We start from the raw sequence: 22,359 nt of genomic DNA, 5'->3' as shown, positions 1-22,359 counted from the left end.
CAGGGAATGATGTCACTATGATCTGGGGGATTCCAACTGTAGTACAATATTATTTACTTGATGTATTTTAAGATATTTTTATATAATTTGCCTTGTAACACCAATGACAAAAACTTTTTGTACAAGCATATATCTCATCAAATTCATTGTTTTTAAAAGAGAACTTGTTAAGGAGCATAGCAGAAATTAAAATATGAATGTTGTTTTGAAAATTAATGGCGATTTTTGGAATAAAACATCAATATTATTGAAGATATTGTAGGTTAAAGACGTTGGAAAAATTTAATGACAACATAAATTCACTGAAATCTCATAACAAATAATATTTTTTTTATACTTTAAGCAGTAAAATTGTCGATTTATTCGTTCAACAATATGGGTTTAAGTTTCTAAAATCCAATGGTACTGTATATATTCCCCAGAACATTATTTTTCCCCCTTTAAATTGACACTGACGCAAAAGGCTGCATATTTTGATAAATTACACCCTTTTGTTTTAGATAATTTTTTTACTCCACCTGCTTTTTTTTTGTCTTCTTTCCTTTTTATAACAAATTTACAGTTTCAGTAAAGATTTTTAATTAGTCCCTGAATCATTGCTTTGTTTTTAAGGACGTTGTTTACTCAGGGTTTGAGTTCTCAAATCTGAATGTGAAAAAGTTAAATTTCATGAGTAAAACTTGTTTTAAATACAGAGAGTATTTATGTAATTAATACTTTATTGACATAACAATAGATAGTTTTACTTAATTATGGAATTAGGCTCTGACAAAGTTTGTGCTTTTAACGAAACAGAGGAAATTCGGGCTAAATTTTTCAGATTTTGTTATCCACTGAAATATTTTTGGTAGTACTATAATATTTAAAGTTAAGATTTTATTTGTTAGTCAACATAATTTTGTATATTTTCTGTTGGTTTTACTTTGCTTTTTCGTTTAGATAAGCGCATGGCACACACTACAAAAATATTGAAAAATGCTTAAAAATGATTAAAGACACCATATCTCAAAATTTTGATCATTGACCTCATATAAATTTCATGCCAGCAGAGAAAGGTCAATATACTTAGTTTAATACTATAAATGTTTTAGCATTATCATCATTCAGTTTTGTGTTATATTGAATCAAAAATGGGTAGTAATTTGAAAACTGATAGAGGAAATTCTATAAAAATTGTGAATGAAAATAACTTAATGCTTTGTATCTATTTAATGTCACTACCATTCATAAACTGTATTTCATTTGTTAAAGAGTTAAGCAATTTGTATTATTTTCACAATGAAGAAAATCTCAATCATAGTGTAAAATTCTTATTGATTTTTCTTAAATTTTCGAAAAAATTTTCAATGGCCATTAACTTAAAAAGTAGGTCATTCACATTGACCTACTTTTTGGAAGGTGAAGAATGACATTACCATGTAAGGTCTATAACACATAATAGTTGGTTTTTCATTATCATCAGTGGAATTTTTTTTCATTCTGAGTAAACGTCATCCTTAAGATTTTGAAAATTTTAGTAATTTCTGAGACAAAGGGGAATTTTATGAATACAACAATGAATGATTAAAGATATGATATAAGTCATTGTGAAAGATGTACATTTGAAACCAGGAAATTATCTTTTAAAATCATTTCAATTATTACTTTTTGAATTCTTATAGTCAATGCAGGATTTTATATACGAGCAATAGAAATTCTCGATACCAGAATTAATTGAGACATATTAAGAAATCAACTTTTTAATATCCATGAGTGTGTTCATCATATCTCTACTGGTATAATATTATTATATAAATAGTGCCTGTTTGGGAGGGTAACAGTTGAAATTGACACCCCGAGAAAACCATTGTCAACCGACGCGAAGCGGAGGTTGACAATGGTTTTCTCGGGGTGTCAATTTCAACTGTTATCCTCCCAAACAGGCACTATTTATTTTGTTATACTGAATGTCTTAATTTTTTAGAAAATTTTACTGCTTTTATATAGGAATAATGTGAATTCTACAGCGAACCGTACGCGCATAATTTTCGCGCATGTAACAATTTTTAATGTTACATGTTGCTAAGTGCGTTGCTAACGTTGAGGGTAATAGAAAGGATTATGAACTGCGTCTTAACCAATCAGATTTCAGTATTTAACATGAAAGTATAACAAACTATAATATCAAATATCTAATTAAAGCAAGAATATTAAATCACTGATAAAAAAAATAGGTAAATATAGCAGAACCTTTTTGTTATTGATTTCTTTTATTTCTGAAAAGAATACTTGATATCAAATTTGATATCAAAAAATATCTTTCAGATATAATACATAACTGACATCCCATTGTAATACAGCAGCTATAAACTTATTAAACAATTTGTTCTACAACGCAATATAAACACACTGTCTTAACACATATTGCACTTTTGGTCCCTTTCACAAGGCAGTGGATTTAGAATGGGTTCAAATGAACTGGTGATAGTTTTTCCATCACAGAATCCAGTAAGGTTGAGCCACTGATAATCTTTGTTGTAGCTATCACATAATCTGTTCCCCCTGTAATCAGATTAAGATACTAGAGGTTAATCCTACATACGCCCATCAGCGTCTATCCAATCTAATCACTTGATACCTAGCATCTATACCTATATAACTTAATTATTGTAACTTCCCAAAGCATATGATTGGTCAATTGATGTAAAATGATCCTTTTTTAAACTATAATAATTAAAATAGAAAATTCATAAACTTCAAAACACAAATACTAAATATAAAAATTTTGGCATGTATGTCTCAACGGCTCCACGCCTATACATCACAAACCAAATATTTGACCATTATTCTCAGATTTCATCCTCGATCGATATACTCTCATCAAGTCTGTAAAACATTTCATTGACCTCATCAAAAGGCTATAATTGTATAATGGATACAAATGAGTAACTAGAGTGTAAATGATGTTGCATAGTTTTGTTGGATAATCTCCATTCAAAGACTCATTGAGCTGAACATTACTAGTTACTGATTACTAGTACAAAAATACAGACTGAAAATGTAAAGAGTCAAATATTAATAGGCTCGATCCACATTACATTAGGATTTAACTTGAACCTATATCTCTTATAAAAATCCGTTAAAGAAATATAAATGTCTGCTACATGTAGATACTGTCTAATAAGCCGCGAAGAATTAATATCCGCACAAAATCGCGAGAAACACCCTTTGCGGATTTTTAAATCTTGCTATTATTTTCTAAGAGTTAAAAACTATAAGAAACAAGGATGGAAATTCCGTGATTGCAATTTTATATTCTAGCTATTTGATTCGAAACCGCGGGATCGCGAAATTCAGTACTCGCGTAATATAAGGAATTTACAGTAATACAAATGTTTTTTAGATGTAGATAATACAAACGAATGTCTGTTACATGTATAATATAACATATTATATAATGGGTATAGACAAATATCTGTTATAAAGATAGTACAGACAAATGTTTGTGTTTGTTCCACTCTGTCCAGTAAACCTCTTATTGTTCTACAACTGGTCCAACAAGTTAAGGTTATGGAGTTACATATTATGTAAAAGGATCACACATGTGTTTGATATGTAGATAATTATATTAAACAAACATTAATACAATAATTGTTATATAGAAATAGTTAATGAACACTAGGCACTGTTATCTGTATATATTTAAGATAAATATAACCTAGATCATAATGTGGCCTACACAAAGTAACATTGAACACAATTATGATTACAAAATGATTGTCTCTGCTTGTCTCTGACCCAAAAACTTCTTTAGCAGGTGGGAAACAAAGGAAATACACAAAACAGACAGTCAGACAGATGGATGGATGGCTTGGAAGAGAGTTCTAACTCCACGAATCAAGTGAAAAAGTGGAAGGGTGGGTGGATGTGTGTGTTACGTGCATTAGTGCTTGGACCGGCTTCTGTGGACAAGGCGTGCTTAGTGAACTGGACATGCTGCAGTGATATGGAACTCTTTTTTTGTATACAACGCTTTAGGTGATAGACATGCATTGCTTCATTGCACCAGGTAGTCAAACAGGCATGCTTTGCTTTGGTTTACCAAACATGCATTATTTTAGTGCTACATGTATGCTTTGCTTTGTTTTACCAGACATGCAGTTGCTTTAGTGCAGCAGGCATGCTATGCATTAGTTTACCAAACATGCGAAGTGTTAGTAAGACGGACTGCTAAGTATGGACTCCTGTCAAAGAGTTCACTAGTGATTGTCCCGTTATAACTTTTGTAGCAAATACAACATATTCAGCACCAGCTAAAATCAAAGAAATGCAACAAAATGTTTAGGTTCCATTGAAGAAAAGAGATGAAATTATCATGAATATTAATTCACGATAATTTCTTTACAGAATTTGAACCTTTGATGAAGGAAACTGTAATGAGATTAGAAATGTAGCATGAAAACAAGCATGTTTCTTTGTATCTTATTGCAATTAACACCTAATTTATGATAGTGCAGTTCCTTGTATTAACAACTCATCAACTTTAATGGATGTTATTTACAAAGTGTACCATGAACAGATATTGTTAAATATTATTGGTTGAAAGAGGACTCATAATAACCCCCTGAAAGACTAGTGGGCAGGGGAAATTCCTACAGTGGTACAGTTAAAAATGATTAGTAATCCCTATTAAATCTAATGTCATCTAAGCGTACTGATAAAGTGGCTATTTGATCCATCGAGAAAAAGACTATATGTTAAGAGAGCTGGTTGGTTGCAGTCATTTTTTTAGACTTTATGTATCTCCTGAAGAAGGAGAGATCTGAATAAATATATAGGAAAACATTAAATTCTAAAGCTTAAATACATGGAATTTTTCTTTACTAAATAATAGTTATTAGATAAACAAATCATATTGGGCAAAAAATATACATTTTTTTAATGGATGGAACTGTAGCTATAATGGTCATTCAACCATAATTTCTCTTAGAGCTACAGTTCTGCAGCTAATGTCTTTAGTAATAAGAGATGAATTGAAAAGATGAAACTCATTTTATATGTGTGGATTATTTGATCAAGGAAGTTTTAGCTTGTTTGTTATTCCAACTTGGGGGTAATTTGGGGGTAACCACTTTGGGGTAACCACACTAATTAGCACATCGTGCAGGGCTTGGACACTTAATGCAAATGTGAAGTCACTGGTATGTAAGATTAACAAAGATTGAGAAATAGTGTTAAATGCGTTAATTATTTTCAGTTTATCATCCAACTGCCTACATATGTTCCTCAAGTGTTATTTAACGATCACCAATGCATACGGTACATAACTACCCGTGTTATTAACCAACTGTCCAGTATTGTTTTGATCTCTTTGAGAACACATAGGTCACAAAGTCAGGGTCATAAATATACGGTCATAATACATTTTAAATATCGTACAGAATACAGCTGTGTCTAAAATCTGCATGTTACGCAAACAATCCGAGCAATATAAGTTCTAGACGTTTATTACCATCATCCTGCTGAGCTAAAAACCGGAGAGCTGCGATTTCTGCGAAGGTCACCCCACCCAGGAACACGACCAAGGTAACCTTCTGGTCCATGACGCTGGAATGTGAGGAAGTGATGGAGGACCCTACAAGTATACGTTAGCACATCAAGTTTACATGACAACTATGAAGTGTGTGATTTAAATACCTGGTATGTTAACTGGTATATGTCAAGGGTTCAGAACTAAGAAATCAAGTAAGAATTCTTAAGAAGGTACATGTAATAAATAACTGTTGTCATTATCAGAGTTGCTGGCTTCACAAAAATGGAGACGATATATTACAGTGGAATCATTAGTACATGTATTCGAGGTGGTTCAATTTTCATGGTATTCATGGGTATAGCCCTCCCCCACAAATTTACATCCTCGACAGAGAGTAAGCTTTCTCACTGAAACTAAAAACGGAAGCGTCCATAACAATACATCCCCACAAAAAAAAAGAAAACCCACAATCCATGAAAATTGACCCCCAGGAATTAAAATGATTCCACAACATATAATAAATCTGTAGATTTACTAACGTCTTTTTCTGAGAGCAACAGGAATCTGTTGGATTTCTTCGATGGTGGGCCCAGGCAACAGGTTGAGGACCTCTGTGATGCTTCTCCAGCCCGGGCGGGCATGGTACTGGGCCAGCCTTATAGACAGGGGAGCGTAGCCACTGTACACATACGATATGTCATTGGGGTTCTGTAAATGTACAGTGAAACATACAGACATACCATAAGGAAACCATCGTACACATTTGATATGTCATTGGGGTTCTGTTAATGTACGGTAAAACATACAGACATACAATACAGGAAACCATCTTACACATACAATATGACATTAGGGTTCTGTAAAGGTATGGTAAAACATACAGACATAAAAAGAGGAAACCATCATACTCGTATGATATGTCATTGGGGTTCTGTTAATGTGCAGTAAAACATACAGACATACAATACAGGAAACCATCTTACACATACAATATGACATTAGGGTTCTGTAAAGGTATGGTAAAACATACAGACATAAAAAGAGGAAACCATCATACTCGTATGATATGTCATTGGGGTTCTGTTAATGTGCAGTAAAACATACAGACATACAACAGAGGCAACCACCATACACACGCGTTCATTACGTCAGAACAATAATACCGTAATCCGGTGAATATAATACGCAGTAGTGTACAATACGCACCCCCCGATTTGGGCCTGAAAATGGTGAAAAAAGCTTGTTGGGATGTATAATACGCATCAAAAAAATTGACCAAACGGTAATCCTGAGTATCAACAAATCAGTTATACTTTGTATGCACGCTTGAAACTTCATCGCAGGAATACGCTACCGGAAATAAGAAAAACACGATATTTTTTTAGATACGGATTTATTGTTACTAATACATCGTGGTAATATCTTTAATTCATAATCAATGTTTTAAATAGACCTAGCATTAAATATTCTACCGTAAATAAAATCAACTACTTATATAATTGTTTAGTCATTACAATCCCTGTGAAGTGAAAAACGGATGATGTACAGGTATGGAGATAACGGACCTAATTAAATTCTTAAATGACTCCGATCAAAGTGATCAATTAGAGACCTGAAACATAATAAAATATATGCACAAATATTTGTGTTGTGTATAGTACACATAGCCTAAGGGGGGTGTCTGAGATACCCAAGGTGTCAAGCGTTAGCGGAGGGGGAGCACAACTGTTTCAATGGCTTCAATTAAAGGAATAGGTTATAGAATTATTTATATTCATAATTATTTGCAATAAATTAATTAGCATTAGATGAAAATGGTTAAAAATGAACCAAATGATGTGTAAGCTGTTTTCAAAGATCGGGTACAAATAGCACGTGGCCATCCAAGTCCACATTCAATTAATAACAGCTGTAATGGCGGCGTACATGGAGATAAAGAATAGACAGTTCAAATCAATTTTTAAAGGCCATTTTGAAACAGTTTATTTATTAACAGACTTAAAGTGTACATTTTCTTTAATTACATGCTATAGTAATGATTTCCTAAGGGTTAAATAATAATATATATGTGACAATGAAGGAATGTTACGATGTATAGCGGGGTATCGGTCCTGTCTGTGAACAGCATACAGTAGGTAATACGGCAGTATGATACCCATTGCTTCAGCTAGGAAAAAAATATGTCCAAATCCTATAAGGATGTATAATACGCACCCCTTTCTCACAGTAAAAAATGCTGGAAAAAAAGTGCGTATTATATTCACCGGATTACGGTATATCAAATTATAAGTGTGTTTGCTATAACTGTGTTTAACTGTAGAACAATACTTGGATGATATTTACTAGGTTTGTTCAATAATGATGCAAAGACAATGCATGGGTATAACCTCTGCTAATGAGACACATTTTTCCAACAAATATCAGTGCTGTATAGGACAGTCATTATCATTGTCTCTCATATATCTAGTGATGACCTTACTTAACCTTTCTCACAGTTTTATTTTATATGTCTTTAACTCTTCATGAATTATGTAACATATCAAATTCATATCTTCCAATTAAGCATTGAATGCTTATTTTTGGATGTCGTCGGTCCTACGACACACCAAGCAGTGCAGACAAATTGAATAATGCGCGTTAGCGCGGTATGATAATTTGTCAGCACCGCTTGGTGTGTCATTTTCATACTGATGCCTATTTGTTCGAAATATTTTCTTATCGCCGTTACAAAGCCATTTTTACGCTCTTAGTCAGGGATATGACACATACATGGAACAGCCATATTAACATGTTATTTAGTTAGCTTCCACAACAAAAAAATATAATATAAATGATTGTTTTTCAAAAGTACATATCAAGTTGGTTATGTAAGTTTGAACATTTTATCTAATCTACAAAAATTATATACTCAAAGCATGTGGTGACATTTATATTTGTGCTCATAAAAATTTAACGTCGCAGATTTTCAATGCAAACATAAGGGGAAATATACACTGAATGTAAATATTAATACATGTAGGTATATCATTTTATATGGTATTAAAAAATGTGTGAAATCTAGAATGGACCATTGATCCACCTAGTAAAGGTTCAACCAGCCATCACTTCATATAAATCATAAACTGTTCTCATACATGTATTTCAATCTAATGAGATCACATTAACTAACACTCTTCTCTCTCTCATTAACCTGACATGAAACATACCCAGTAATAAATCAACAGTATATGACAACTTGAAATTTTGGTGAAGTTTGGGAGTTCTGAAAAAATTACCAGAACCATCTAAGAGTCACATGTGAAATGCCAAATTTCTCTGTTGATGATTTACAATCAACGATGGATCCTACCATCTTTGGATTCCTAATGAACATGGAGACTAATGCTTGCAGCTAAAGAAGCTTCCTAGAACAGACTTATGACGGTGATTAATGCCTGACTAACCTGTTCATTGACCTCATCCACGATCAGCTTCAGAGATTTACGGATGGTCGGATAATGTCTTTGTCCGGACTGTCGAAGCAGGCCAGCCTTCTCAAGATTCATCAGAGTGACTAGGTGTTCATATCCATATGTCTACAGACAAATAGAGTATATAAAGTCAAGATTCATCAGAGTGACTAGGTTTTTATATTCATAAGTCTACGCAGATTAAAAAATTGCTAGGATGCTAAATTAGTTACGAAAAAATCAAAATAGTTTATCAGCTTGCAAATGAACTCAGTAACAAACGTAAATGTTTGTTTAAATACATTAGGATATCTTAATTTTGAATATCCCTTGTTTTCATGTTGGTATTCATAGCAAAGTACCTGTCCCCTTGTTAAAATTGTGAACAATTCCAGTATGTTATTAAAAGTCTGTAGATTTACTATATTATACATGTTTTTACATAGATTGATCATAGATAGATTTGTACCAACTTTTGATGATCAATGCTTTATCAAAGGTATTGATATCAAATCACACACACCTGTATAATTTCTCTTTTATAATAATCCAGAACTTTGGTTTTGAGTCCATTGTTGCAATAAGACTGAATGCATATCAGCCTCAAAACCTGCAAGAATATGCACACAATATTCACATACAGTAGGAAAGAGCATCTGAGAGGAATTTCTCCATTTCTTGGATTAAAAATCATTAACTGAGTAATTCTTTTAAATACACAAAGGAGCCTATGAACATCAATAATCTGTTGTAATATATCTATTTTTATCATACTATTTGGCTAATTAATAGCTTTTATCAAAAGAGGAAAGAGGAAACAGAAATGGTGTGCAATTTGGGGATCCCACCTTATCGAGAGGCTCCATTTTGCCGATACAATCCTCCACATATGTGTTCACTTTGTCTGTGTCTAGTCCATTGATAAACTCTACAAAAAAAAACCCCACAAAGATTAATCTACATAAATGCACGGTTTTAAACACAACTGTCTAATTAATCCATTGTTAAACTCTACATTGAAACACACAGACATTTAAATCCACTTAAATGCACATTATACAGTTTAAAATTACAATAAATACAAGCTTATTGTATAACCACTCTTGAGAATCTGGTCTATTCCAACTTTGTGTTGTATGCAGTCAATATTTTGTGTTTACTGTAGATTTCTTACTAAATGTGAGGAATTATTTTCCACATAAAATCACAAGAAGAACCCCTCACAGGTTTTAAAACTGCAAGAAGTACCCACTGTCTGACAATTGTGAACTCTATGAAATTATTACCTATGTTGGGCTTTTGCAATTTTTATCATTTTGCGATTTGATACAAAACAGTGGAATAGCTGCATTAAAGTACATGTATTTGCATAAAATAGGAATCCACAGTCAGTAAATTTAAAATAAAAAATCACTTTTATAGCTTACTTAGACTTACTGGTTCTTGATACTTAGATGAAAATGAATACAAAATTCACAATATGAAGTTGTACCTTGTTGACAGCGAAGGGAGTCTAAAAACTCCTCAGAATCAGTGTGTTCCTTAATCAACTCAGCAATGGATGTATCTGAAAATAGTCAATCACTTTGGGCATCCTATTGGATAATTCACAAAAAATTGGTTGGTGACAAGCCGACATGTGATTTTGAAATGCCTCACAAGATGTTAATCAGATACTGACTGGGTGTGAGGGCAAAATAATTTGTTGAAACCAATGATAAAACTATTGCCCTATAGGAAAGTTTAGGTAAAGTTTAGCTAATACTGTGAATTAACTTTTATTCAGGTGCAAGAAATTGTTCGCCAGAACAGAGAAAGGGGTCACACCATAATTAATACAATGTTTTCTTCAGTGTAATATAAACTCAGAGTGTATTGTAACTCTTATGAGTAGATATTAAAGTACCATCTCTATAACTGGTGTTTTCTTGAGAAAAATAAATGCATACCCTTGTATGTCAAGCTTATGAATAAGAAATTATTACATTTTATAATGAACACAGTTACACAATCCCTTTTGTGAGTTATTCAGTGTGTACAGTATTTTTCCGACGATTAGTCGGTATTTTTTTTCTATGAAGCAGAGCACCCGACTTATCGTCTTGTTCAACTTGTCGTAGGCTTGAAGTCAGAAAATTGTTAAAAATAGCATTAAAAATCTTGGTTTTAATCATCTTGAGTTCGCTGTGTGATTGAAAATTACGTTGTTGAATTCACTGTTCATCTTTAATAATTATCATTTTCACTCATCTGTTAACACTAAAATACATAATAATAACAGTTATCAAAAAATGGTACATTGTCTTTAATCAATTAAAAGTTTTACCGTTCCATCTTTATAAACACATCCTCACATGGTTCCGTACATCACTAGTGGGAAGATAACATTGCGCAGTAAAATTGAAACCAAATTTGAATGGAAAAAAATATTGCAGTAGGTCCGCGGTTTTTTAAGTTTTATTATTTTATTACTAAAGAGTTGTTAGTGGAAAGTATAAATAAGAAATATTTTATGGTCAAATTCAATCTTAAAATACGTAATCGGCAATTATCAATACTACTGTTTATACAATAGGCTGACACCGGTTGTGTTAATAATCTTGCCCTAAGGTTGAGATCTTTACGGCAATTTCACTCCCTGTGTATATAAAGAGTACAGTTATAAGAGCGATTATAGTTCATTGTTTAATTACTGTCCAATTCTTTGATTATTGTTAAATAAAAATTTTAGGAAACGTATGCATGTTGTATATCGTCATTTTCAAGTCGTATAAATGATCGATCTATTTCTAACAGTGTATATGTAAAACAATAGCCTGTAACTGCATTACTGGATACAAAATAAACAAGTTTCATCAAATCATAGTAATTGCTAAGCTTTCTGCACTTGAGTTCCCCCTTTGAAGTCCGACACGAGACAGGTGCATGCCTCTGACACCGGAAATTGTTAAACAAACATTGACCACGTATTGATTTCAATACATGTTCCCTGGGTAACACTTACGAATAGATAAGGACTGTCTCATTTGCTGTAAATGAGGAAGTTTGGACACAAAATGTTTCATCTCACTCACTGTTTTGGCAGCATGTCTTTCCTTAAAAAAAAAAGATTTAGAACTTTACTTTTGTAGTATGAATCTGAATACCGGTACATTTGTTCTCAACACAAATGCAAATTTGAAAATGGCACACTATTTAATAAATCTTAGTTTTTCATTTAAAATCTGAATACATTTTTTCATTGCACAAAAATAAGTTTGACAGCGACAAAATATGTAATCAATCTTATTTCACAGAATAAAATTTTTAATATTACATCAAACTCTGCGGTAATCGTCTTGGCTTTCTTGCTGACCAGGCTTCCGACAGCATTGAAGTTTTTGTCACGTAGCTCTCCGTACAACTCATCCGAGGAATTGAGGATGATTTTTTTCTTCTCTGTCGGGGCATCCTCCGGAGACTGGCTACTGGAAACAAACTTCTCCGGGGGAAGCTTTACACTGGCTACAAGGCAACATACAGCTACTATTAACCAAATACTATTTCTGGCGACTTTACTGTAAACGTATTGTATTTGGCGTGTGCGATATTTGGCGGAAATTAGTTTTTTACCAAATTGGCGTGAATTTGAATTAGCCTATTTCTAAATGTGACTATTCTTATACATATATGCATAGCAGTTAGCAATGTACTTGATTTAGCGGAAGCCGCATTCCGCCAAAAGCTCTAAATAGAATAAACAGCCAAATGTAATATGTTTACAGTATTTCATGATTTACCAATGACAGACCGGTTCACTGTGACCATCAGAATAGGTGACTTCCCAAATCAATGGTAACAGGTTTTTAATATTTCATGTTGTAATCTTTAATGAAAAATTGTCTTTTCTTTAGGATATATCAATCTACAGATTTTTCTCTCTTTAAGAGATATCTAAATTAGAATAAAAAAAATTCTTCTTGAAATCCTTCATACTTAAATCCTTTCTACTTTTAGCTATTAATTATTCAGATTCTGCATCGCAGGTAGAATGTAAATATATTAATTATTAGAATTAACATATAATTAAATATTAGACACTAAATAAAGTTACAGTAAAACACAGTTATAGCAAACACGCTTATAATGAATTGATGCTTACAACGAAGTGATTTTCATTTCCCCAAGACTTTATCACATGTTTAAACTTGACGGATATAAAGAATTACGGTTATTACGAAGCAAATTTGCCTGTCCCTGTCACTTCGTTATAAATATGTTTCACTGTATTGTTAAGTTTATGATTTTATATATTTTCTGACTAGATGTGAACACAAATATTGCTAAGGTTTCCAAAAAGGATTGCATGGCAAAAGACCAACATCACTGAATATAAAGACACTGAATATATTTAGAGTATCTTAAATGAAATCATTTTTTGGGGGGGGGGAATTAAAATGTGAACTATGTAGATATTTATTATTTTGTCATGTTGCACACCCTCTTATAATTAAGTCTTAACAGCTGATTGCTAATACAAGGTAAAGGAAGCTAATAAGTCAGGTAGGTGCTAATTGATATATCCAACATAACTATTTGCCTTGAAGTTTTTCAGAGAAGTGTCAACAATCTGATAATAGACAGGATGTCCAGCCCCTCTCTTGAGTTGAATTGTCAGACTCCATTCAATTATTGAATCAGTAATGTCTTTTAACAAACAACAGATCTTTAATTCTGTATACATATACATACGAATATGATTAGTGTACTATTTAACATTTTTTTACAAACCAAAAGGCAAAATACTTGTACACGTAAATATCCAGTTGAGTGAGTTTGACTGAAATGTGTTTATATTAGAATGTCTTGAAAATCATCTTACAGCATTCAGTTTTACTTATTATCAGACAGAAATATCTTCATAAAAAGGGCACAAATTATAGAGTTACAGAATTGAGGCCACACATCTGGCACCACCATTTCATATATTGAATGAGACACTTTGACTTATACAATTGTAATTATTGCTTCACCTTACATAACTGTCTAGACTCAGTATTGCAACCATCAAAATCATGGATTGTAGTCTATACAGTAAAACGCCCTAAGTGTTTACATGAAGTGCCATGGACACGTAAATTTTGCTTCGTTATAAACGTAATTCGTTATATCTGTTAGCTTAACAATATGTTTACAACCCATGAGAAATGAACACCACTTCACAAGTAACATCAATTCATTATAAGTATGTTTGCCATAAGCGTGTTTTACAGTATTTGCACATCAGTTGCTTATGCGTATGATGACAATTTGTATATTTTTACAGGGGATGCCAACACATCAGTTTACTGATTGGCTCGGAACTGTAAGCTTACTGTTATTTATTCCAAATATTTCGTCAATCAGCCCATCATAGGTCAGCTGAGACAGCAGAGGGGTCAAGAGGTCGACATTCCTGTCCAGGATGAGGAGGTTGTCTATCTGGGGGGTAATCTGGGGCTCCCTCCCTCCCAGTTCTCTTCTCATCCGTAACATCATGTCTACCACGTTCTACAACAGATTCATAAACACTGTATTCATCTGAATGCATGCATCCCCTTTCTTACACTAAGAGTTCATAATGTACCATAACGTTTTGAAACATGCCTAAAAATATCAATGCAATCTTATGTTCTCATATATTTCACTCTGAAATGCGAAAAAAAACCTCACATAATTAAACTGGCATATATCCTATTATACAATGCACTAAAGACACACAACAGTTAACGCATTCTCTTCTTAATGAAAGTCCAGGCTTGTGTATAAATACCATATATGCTTATGTTTTAAAGATTGAATGGAGTTCTCTCTACACAATCCTAAAGCATATGTAACCAAATATAGGCTTCTGACTATTGTATCTATTTTAGGAAATTTATCCATTAATTCTCTAAAAAAAGTGGGGGGCTAATTTCAACTCAATAAATGAGAAAAAAGCTGTTTGCGTAGATATTCACCCCCAAACTAACGTGTGCGTCATTTGTAGAGGAAATAATATTAAAGTGATGTCAGAGGAATATTCGCTTATTGATTTGATCATGAATTAATTAACAGTATGTCATGTTTGGTGTATTCTGACTCATGATTCTAGGGGTAAGAATGTCATTTGTTGTTTTAGAGAAAGACTGCCATTATAAGTATAGAAAACCTTAAATTAAAATCCAATAATAAAACAAACTTCTGTCTCCATAGAAGCTAGATAAAAATAAATTCCTTTTAAAAGTCTTGAAAAATAATCAAGAAGGAGTGATTTTGGTGGGATGGTAAAATTACAATAAACATAATATTTTTGATTGTTAGTTCTGTGCAAAAGGAGACTGAAGCTCAGGTAAATAACATTCACAAATAATAAACATACTAATTTATCTTCCAAGTGCTATGAACAAAATTTCTGGAATTAAATACCAACAAATCACATGGAAATTGAAATAATTAACAAAACATGCCTTTCTTGAAACATTATTCTCCTTAATTAATGACAAAAACACCAGAAATTAAAACTTTATTTTGAAAAATTAACTCCTAGTGTTATCACACAAGAAATATTTCATTTTCAATTGTGGACTTCAACTTTAATATCATAATACTGACAATATGCAGTGATTTATTTAAAAAATGAAATCCATTCGTAAATCTATTCTAAGGTATAAAAACTGATTGTTTTTGTAGCATCCCTTTCCTGCTCCTAAAAAAGTTTATTAATTTCAAGTACCCAATAAAGGTTTCCTTTCAATTTTGCCTTGCCCAGAATTTTTTGTAAACTAATAAACACACGCACATACATAGTTAATGAAGCCATGTCCCCTCTCCAATAGGTTGTCCAAGGGTATGATAAATTCACTTATTTACAGCAAACATCATGTCGAAATTTTAGTTTACTGCACTCGATCAACTTGTAATCAGTTAAAACAGTACCGTAAATTCATAATAATATTTATTTACAATTGAATTAATTACTTTGTAAAATTAAGTAATCAAATGCTGACTCATCATTGAGAAAAACAACATATTTTTTTGGTAGCTGATCTAGGTGTCTATTTTTAGATAGAGGGGAACTCTGGTATTGCTTACTTTAGCACAGTCGCCTTTGCCTTGAATGTTGGGAATGATTCCGTACAAGAACTGTAGCGTCATCAAAGACTGGGCCACATAAAACATGGTGGTGTAGTCATTCTCTAAATAGCACTCCTAAAAAATATATATGTACAAAATTACAAATAAATTATGTATAAACATAAATTTATCTATCTGGCTATTATACATGTATGTTTAGTCCCCCTTCCCCCCACCCCCCCCCCCAAAAAAAAAAATATAAATGTAAATAAATGTCAGGCACAGCCATATTAGGTCAAATTCTGCAACCTTGTTTAATATTATTACATACTAAAGAAAAGAGAAAACTCAGATTTCTAAGATACAATATGGAAATTGTGATTCCCCTTTGCAAACGTTGCAATAAAAATAAAATACCTGCCTATTGCTTTATTTTTTAAAAAGTTTTAGCCTGAGATCCAAAACATTAATTTTATGGGTCTAATTTGTGACCTATGGCTTACCTTAAAAGCACCTTCCATTTCCATAGACATGAGGTCCGAATCAAATGGGATCATGGACAAATTGAATTCCTCTATGTAATGCAGAGTTCCATAGACCCCGGATTCCTGAAACACAGTAAGAAAAGTTACTTACAAAATCAGATTAACATCCACTGAGCTATTTCATAAAAAATCTGATTGCGTTCACACAGGTACATGTACTAATTTTCAAACTAAATCATAAAATCTCAATGTACCTTTAGTTTTTTCTCACAAAGTAGGCTCTTCCTTGGAACAAAGATGATGTGGTATTCCTTCCTGAATCCCCCTTTATGTTCTTCTCTGTACGAAATGAAAAATCACATCATTAAACACAAATTACAATGAAAAATAAAATCAATTAAATTAAGGTATTGAATTAAAATTTTTGTAACATCAGTTTAGATTAAAAGCAAAATATAAAAAGAAAGGATTAAAATGATATTCCATCCACACATTTCTGGCATGTTGCTTTGTTTGTTGAGTCTGAGTACTGTAAATTCAAATAATCAAACCTGAGGAAATAATATCCACGTAAAATTGCGAGAAGCACATCTCATGGATTTTAAAATCTTGCTTTTAATTTTTGGACAGGTGTAAACTTAATGAAACTATGATGAAATTTAGGCATTTGTAATTTTATATTGTTGTGATTGATGCAAAATAATCACAGAACTAGAACTTTTTTTGTCTTCAACAAAAAGTAAGGGCTTTTCGACCGCCCAATTATCCCTTTTTAATTAAATGTTCAAAAAAAATATTATCTAATTTATTTCCAAGTGTTCTAAACGCCTTGGTATCCCCAGTTGCTTAGATACGAACTTACGAGTAGTGCAATGTGAAAAGAAAGATAACTCCAGAACTTTACAGGTAGCTACACTTCTAATTTCCAGGGGAATATTTTCAAAAAATCATATTGAAGTAAGTATTCATTCCATAGACACAGAACTTAGTATGCCTATAGTATTTATGCTCAACATTCTTACAACAAAGCGAGATAACTCTTACTTAAAAAAAATTGAAATTTAAACAAGTAATGACCTTTGGGCCTTCCAAACCCCTACAAGGAGTCAAACAGTGGCCCCTCGGACCATAATTTTAAACTTGTACTCTTTATTCTGAACAATAAACTGAAAAGATTTTTAAAATCAAAAGAGAAATAAAAAAGTTACAGCTAAAAGGCTGTCTTGTACGTTGGCCCCTGCAGATCCCTAATTTTCTCGAATTGTCTACCCAAAAACTTTTCCGGTCTGCGCATTGTGTGTATTATTGTACATCTAAAATATTGTAATGTTAACTTGTAAACTTTTTGAGAAAACGAACGACGCGTGATTTTAGTTTAACATTGAAACTCCCATAGACAATTTTTCATAGGTTCATAAAACCGGAAGTACTCAATATATTTTATTGAAACTTGGAATATATCTTGAATACGTCCATCTGAACAATGTCTAGGCATCTTATAAAATTTCTAAGGTTTTTTGAATTTTTTTTTCTTTTTCATCCCCGCTTATCTCAAGTTTGAGCCCTAATATCTCAAAAACGGTAAGAGATAGAGAAATGGCTACGGTTATGATTTTGTACATCATGACAAGATGCATCTAATTCTTAAACTTGAATGCTCTAACTATAAAAATAATAAAGATATTGTGCTTCAATAAGTTTTAAGTATTTTCCTTGTCAAAACCAGAAGTGCCGAAACCGGAAGTCCAAAACCTTACATACGCGTGTCACTCAGAGATGCTGTAAGACTATTGTATAATTTTTTTAAAATTCTTTCGTGTTTTCAAAAAATCGCTGACGGAAATTCTGTCGAGCATAAGAATAATAATAAGAAACAAAGAATAACAATAGGTCTTTTTGACCGAAAGTCGAAAAGCCCTAATTAAGTACTCTCGTAATATTAAGAATCTAGAGTAACAATTAAAATGGCACTATTAATGCAAATATCTTGAAAATAATATAAGTTTGAAAATACAAATATTAATACATAAAGCATATCATACAATTAATGCAACATTGTGTCATCAACTACTGCACATGTATTTGGTCCACTAAACTAACTTTCTTATATTTAACTTTTTTTTACAACTTAATAAAATGTGTGTCAGAGTGGGAAATGGGTGAACTAAATTTCAGATTTATCAAGCGCTTAATCATAAAAGTTTCTATACTTATGTGCAAATTACATATACTTCTCCACATGCAAGAGACATAATTCGATCAAAACGTGATTTTTTTCCCCCAACAGCTACCTTTTGACAGAAAAGGAGAAGTAACTCAGAATGTGTACTGAAGAGCTACAAACTACTAAAATCAACTTCATAAACAATGTTTATTGTCAAAACTGTATACTCACTTTAATTGATCAGAATAAAAAAATAACAACTGACTATACACATTATCATTTTTTTGATGCAAGTTTCCTGAATCTATGACAAATCAGTGGTTACAGACACCATTATAAAATCAGTTCCCAGGTTTCGAAAATCATATTGGAACAAGTACCTATATCTATTTTTCGTAAGAGGTACTTTCTGTTCAAACAAGGGTGTAGGCAAAATAATGGGAAAAGGTGATAGCTATACCTGTTTTTCGCTGTAACATGACAAAAAATATGTACCGGCAATGGAAAATACAATCAATAATAATCAAAAGATACAAGGAGCATCATAAACTAAATATAAGTACAACAAATACCCTTTACAAACGCCCCTACGAATGCATGCCCTCACAAATGCATGCCATCACATATGCTTGCCCCTACGAATGCATGCCATCACATATGCATGGTCCCAAAAATGCATGTTCCCCAAATGCATGCCCTAATAAATGCAAGTTTGCACAGAAATATTTTCTGATGCTTAAAAGATGGAAAACGTGACATAAAAATCATGGAAACATAAACTTCCATATCAGTGGAGGTTAAAACCATCATTTACCACTTTTGCATGCAAAATTAAATTTTCAAAAACCACATTGTAATGAAAAATTTTTATCCTAAGAAAAATGTTTGAGCACTATATATAACATTGCATGTGATATGTTAAGAACAAAGACTACTTACTGTAACAGATTCTGGGCGATCTGTTCCATCAGGTGTAACTTCGGTCTTGTGACAAAGATAATGTTCTGTACGTTACTGGGTGGGAGTCCTTTGTCGGACAGAGGGAACATTTTTTCAACCTCATGCTCCTGTTGAAAAATAACAAAAGAAAAATTCACATGTGATGGTGGACTTACTGTACCATTTGTCACACAATCCTGGAAAATAATACTTTGACTGTGTATAACAATAATCAACCTGCATTGGGGGGTCAGTGAGCTAATTTGGTCACCCAAGTACATGTAACAGTTCTCAATTGAGTTTTAGTATCACTTTCTAAATTTTCTTAGATAAACTCTGAACTTCCATGGCATTCACATCCTGGCTAAATGACGTTATGTCCAACAAACTTATCTCTTTCAAATCATTTCAATGTTTAACTTATTATATGATTTCGGCTAATCTATTAAATGTACAGCAGTCATCACAAAGTAACATAGCATTTTTAATATTTGAAAATAACTCCTTTGAGAGACTTGTTTTTTTTTTCTAGATAACTTTGGAGATTTGAGCCAAATTTGGTTGGAATGGGCCAAGTGTTTCTAGAGAAGACATACAAAATACATGCATCAAAATTTAATAGTGCTGAAACGAATGTTCGAATATTCGCGAATGAATAGTAAATTTCTAATATTCGAATGTATATTTCGCATTCGAATATTCGATCACATGTTAAACACCCATATCAAGCACTGTAAACTATGCAGCATCGTGTTATTTCATTTTACTCGGAACGAAAGTATATGACTGTCATGCTTGGTAGAGTCAATTACTTACCCCAGTAATAGACTCTTCCGCCATGCGTGTTTACCTTGAAAGTAAAAGCAGGGTTTACATCGAACGGAGACAAACATTCTGGATTTTTCAATTCATGTCAGACGCTGAAGAAAAAAATTGCTTAACTGTTTGAACGAGTGTGAGCTACGGAGAGTTAATATCGAAAGGTACATCGAAAGCTTTTTTTAAAAGATACCTCGATATAAATTGTTTTTTTTTTTAAATAAACAGAACATTTCCGGAGTTATGAGCGTTATCAGTTTTCTGTATAATACTATATCAAACATGGCGGAAATATTTGGACTGACTTACGAAGTTACGTATCGGTCTCATCCAAGAGTCAGGACTGCAGCATATTATTAAAGAAGTAATAAATCTTTTGATTGTAGTTGATGGAATTTTTTTAAAAATCAGTATATTATTATTTGCTTAAAAATTAAATGCGCACCCAATTAAATGGATACTCATGCATTAAGTGTCAACTTCGAACTGACATGTTTAAGCAGTCTACACGTGTATACACCCACTTAGTAATATAAACTATCATATATGCTTAATACATTGTCTATGACGTCTACGAATATTCGAATAGAAATCGAATAGCACTCACGAATATTCGAATACTGATTTATGGTATTCGTTTCAGCACTAAAATTTAACATACATAATATTTAGAGATTACCAGAACTTCATCGACAGATGATCAGAAAAGCCTACTCAATCTTACAGCTCCTGAGAGCTAAAAAATAGACAAGACAAAAAAAAAAAAATAATATTTACAATAAAATTTTGAATCCCTTTTTTTTTCTTTCTACTCTCGAGGGGCCATGGTTAGTATGAACTTGAGAATACTTCACACTATTACTGGCCTCATTTGATGCTGACAACTTACCAGGGGGTGTTATATTACATTACCTTCAAAAGGGAGTATTCAGCAATTAACCCAAAGGGTCCAGTAAGTGCATCATCCCAAACAAGTGCCTGAAATGACGAGATTACAACAATGGATGATAATGGTGGGGATTTGTCAATAGCAAGAACATTTAGTGTAGAACTATTCATATGGTTTCTGATGTATCTTATCCATACAAAATCATTGATTCTTAATTCATTAATTAGTAAGAAAGATGTTGAACATGCAATTAAGGAAAACATTATTTTTAAAAAAATGCTACTAAGTATTCATATTGACATGCAACTTAGTTATGATGCAAGAGAAATATGTCGACATACAACTTAATTATGTCAGCAAGATGCACATGGGCATACTAATCTCGCATTTCAATGTTATGGATATATAGCAACATTGTACATTTAAGTTGCATGTCAACATAAACAAGTTGCACGTCAACATACTTATCTTTCATGTCACCATGAATAAGTAGCATCTAAAATGTTGTAAGTCACATATGGGCAATATCCCATAAATGATTTTGATTTGATTGCAAATTTCTTGCTTGCATCACAGATTGCATATTCATTATTGTTGACATAATAATCTTGGATGTCAAAATATTTATCTTGCATGTCGACATATTTGATAGAAAAATAACTTGCACTTAAAGGGCAGTAGTATGCCACCAAAAAAGGGAAACTAAGTGATGCGATTTATTGAAATTATAATAAACGAGAAAATTCGAGCTGACTTAAAACGCCCACCCTGTTCTCAAGATATGCAGTAAAATTACACTGCATGGAATAGATAGTAATACCTTTGATCCTAGACATTTGTCTAGACATTCCAAGAGTTCTCGGCGATAATAATCACGTAGTAAATTGAGATTTAGTTTCCCGTTTGACAAATGTCCCGTGCTCCCCATTGTTTACAAAGTAAGTCAATGTCTGTTAATTCGATATCATCATTAACGTATTTTTTCCCGCTGTCATATCTTTAAAGAACAGTTTTGTCATGTTTAGAGA

The 22,359-nt window shown here is 32.5% G+C and overlaps 1 protein-coding gene across 2 annotated transcripts; it reads right to left on the bottom strand.

The window, feature by feature from the left end:
• Window positions 1-1,898: 1,898 nt before the first annotated feature.
• On the bottom strand, window positions 1,899-22,288 carry LOC128186718 (vacuolar protein sorting-associated protein 33A-like). Of its 2 annotated transcripts, XM_052856579.1 has the most exons (17): window positions 22,152-22,288; window positions 21,355-21,420; window positions 19,624-19,751; window positions 16,775-16,859; window positions 16,539-16,643; window positions 16,054-16,170; window positions 14,316-14,490; window positions 12,278-12,465; window positions 11,966-12,056; window positions 10,454-10,528; window positions 9,810-9,889; window positions 9,485-9,571; window positions 8,956-9,087; window positions 6,052-6,220; window positions 5,492-5,614; window positions 4,179-4,292; window positions 1,899-2,541 (listed from the first exon to the last, which is right to left on the bottom strand). In XM_052856579.1, the coding sequence occupies exons 1-16, from the start codon at window positions 22,257-22,259 to the stop codon at window positions 4,210-4,212; spliced, it is 1,812 nt and encodes a 603-aa protein (XP_052712539.1). In that variant the 5' UTR covers window positions 22,260-22,288; the 3' UTR covers window positions 1,899-2,541; window positions 4,179-4,209. The 2 variants fall into 2 exon arrangements, with proteins under 2 accessions (XP_052712539.1, XP_052712538.1); XM_052856578.1 differs by lacking the exon at window positions 4,179-4,292 and having other exon boundaries at window positions 1,906-2,541.
• Between the last annotated feature and the right edge of the window lie 71 nt (window positions 22,289-22,359).

The sequence above is a fragment of the Crassostrea angulata genome, chromosome 6 (assembly GCF_025612915.1).
Source record: "Crassostrea angulata isolate pt1a10 chromosome 6, ASM2561291v2, whole genome shotgun sequence".
In the NCBI taxonomy this organism is placed as follows: Eukaryota; Metazoa; Mollusca; class Bivalvia; order Ostreida; family Ostreidae; genus Magallana; species Magallana angulata.
This window is presented reverse-complemented; position numbering and strand designations above follow the sequence as displayed.

Coding starts and splice junctions, on each gene's coding strand:
- LOC128186718 (XM_052856578.1), bottom strand. CDS start 22,259: ATGGGGAGCACGGGACATTTGTCAAACGGGAAACTAAATCTCAATTTA. Junction 9,572..9,809: donor AAATGGAGCCTCTCGATAAG/GTGGGATCCCCA, acceptor ATATTCTTGCAG/GTTTTGAGGCTGATATGCAT. Junction 9,088..9,484: donor ATAAAAGAGAAATTATACAG/GTGTGTGTGATT, acceptor ATTTGTCTGTAG/ACATATGGATATGAACACCT.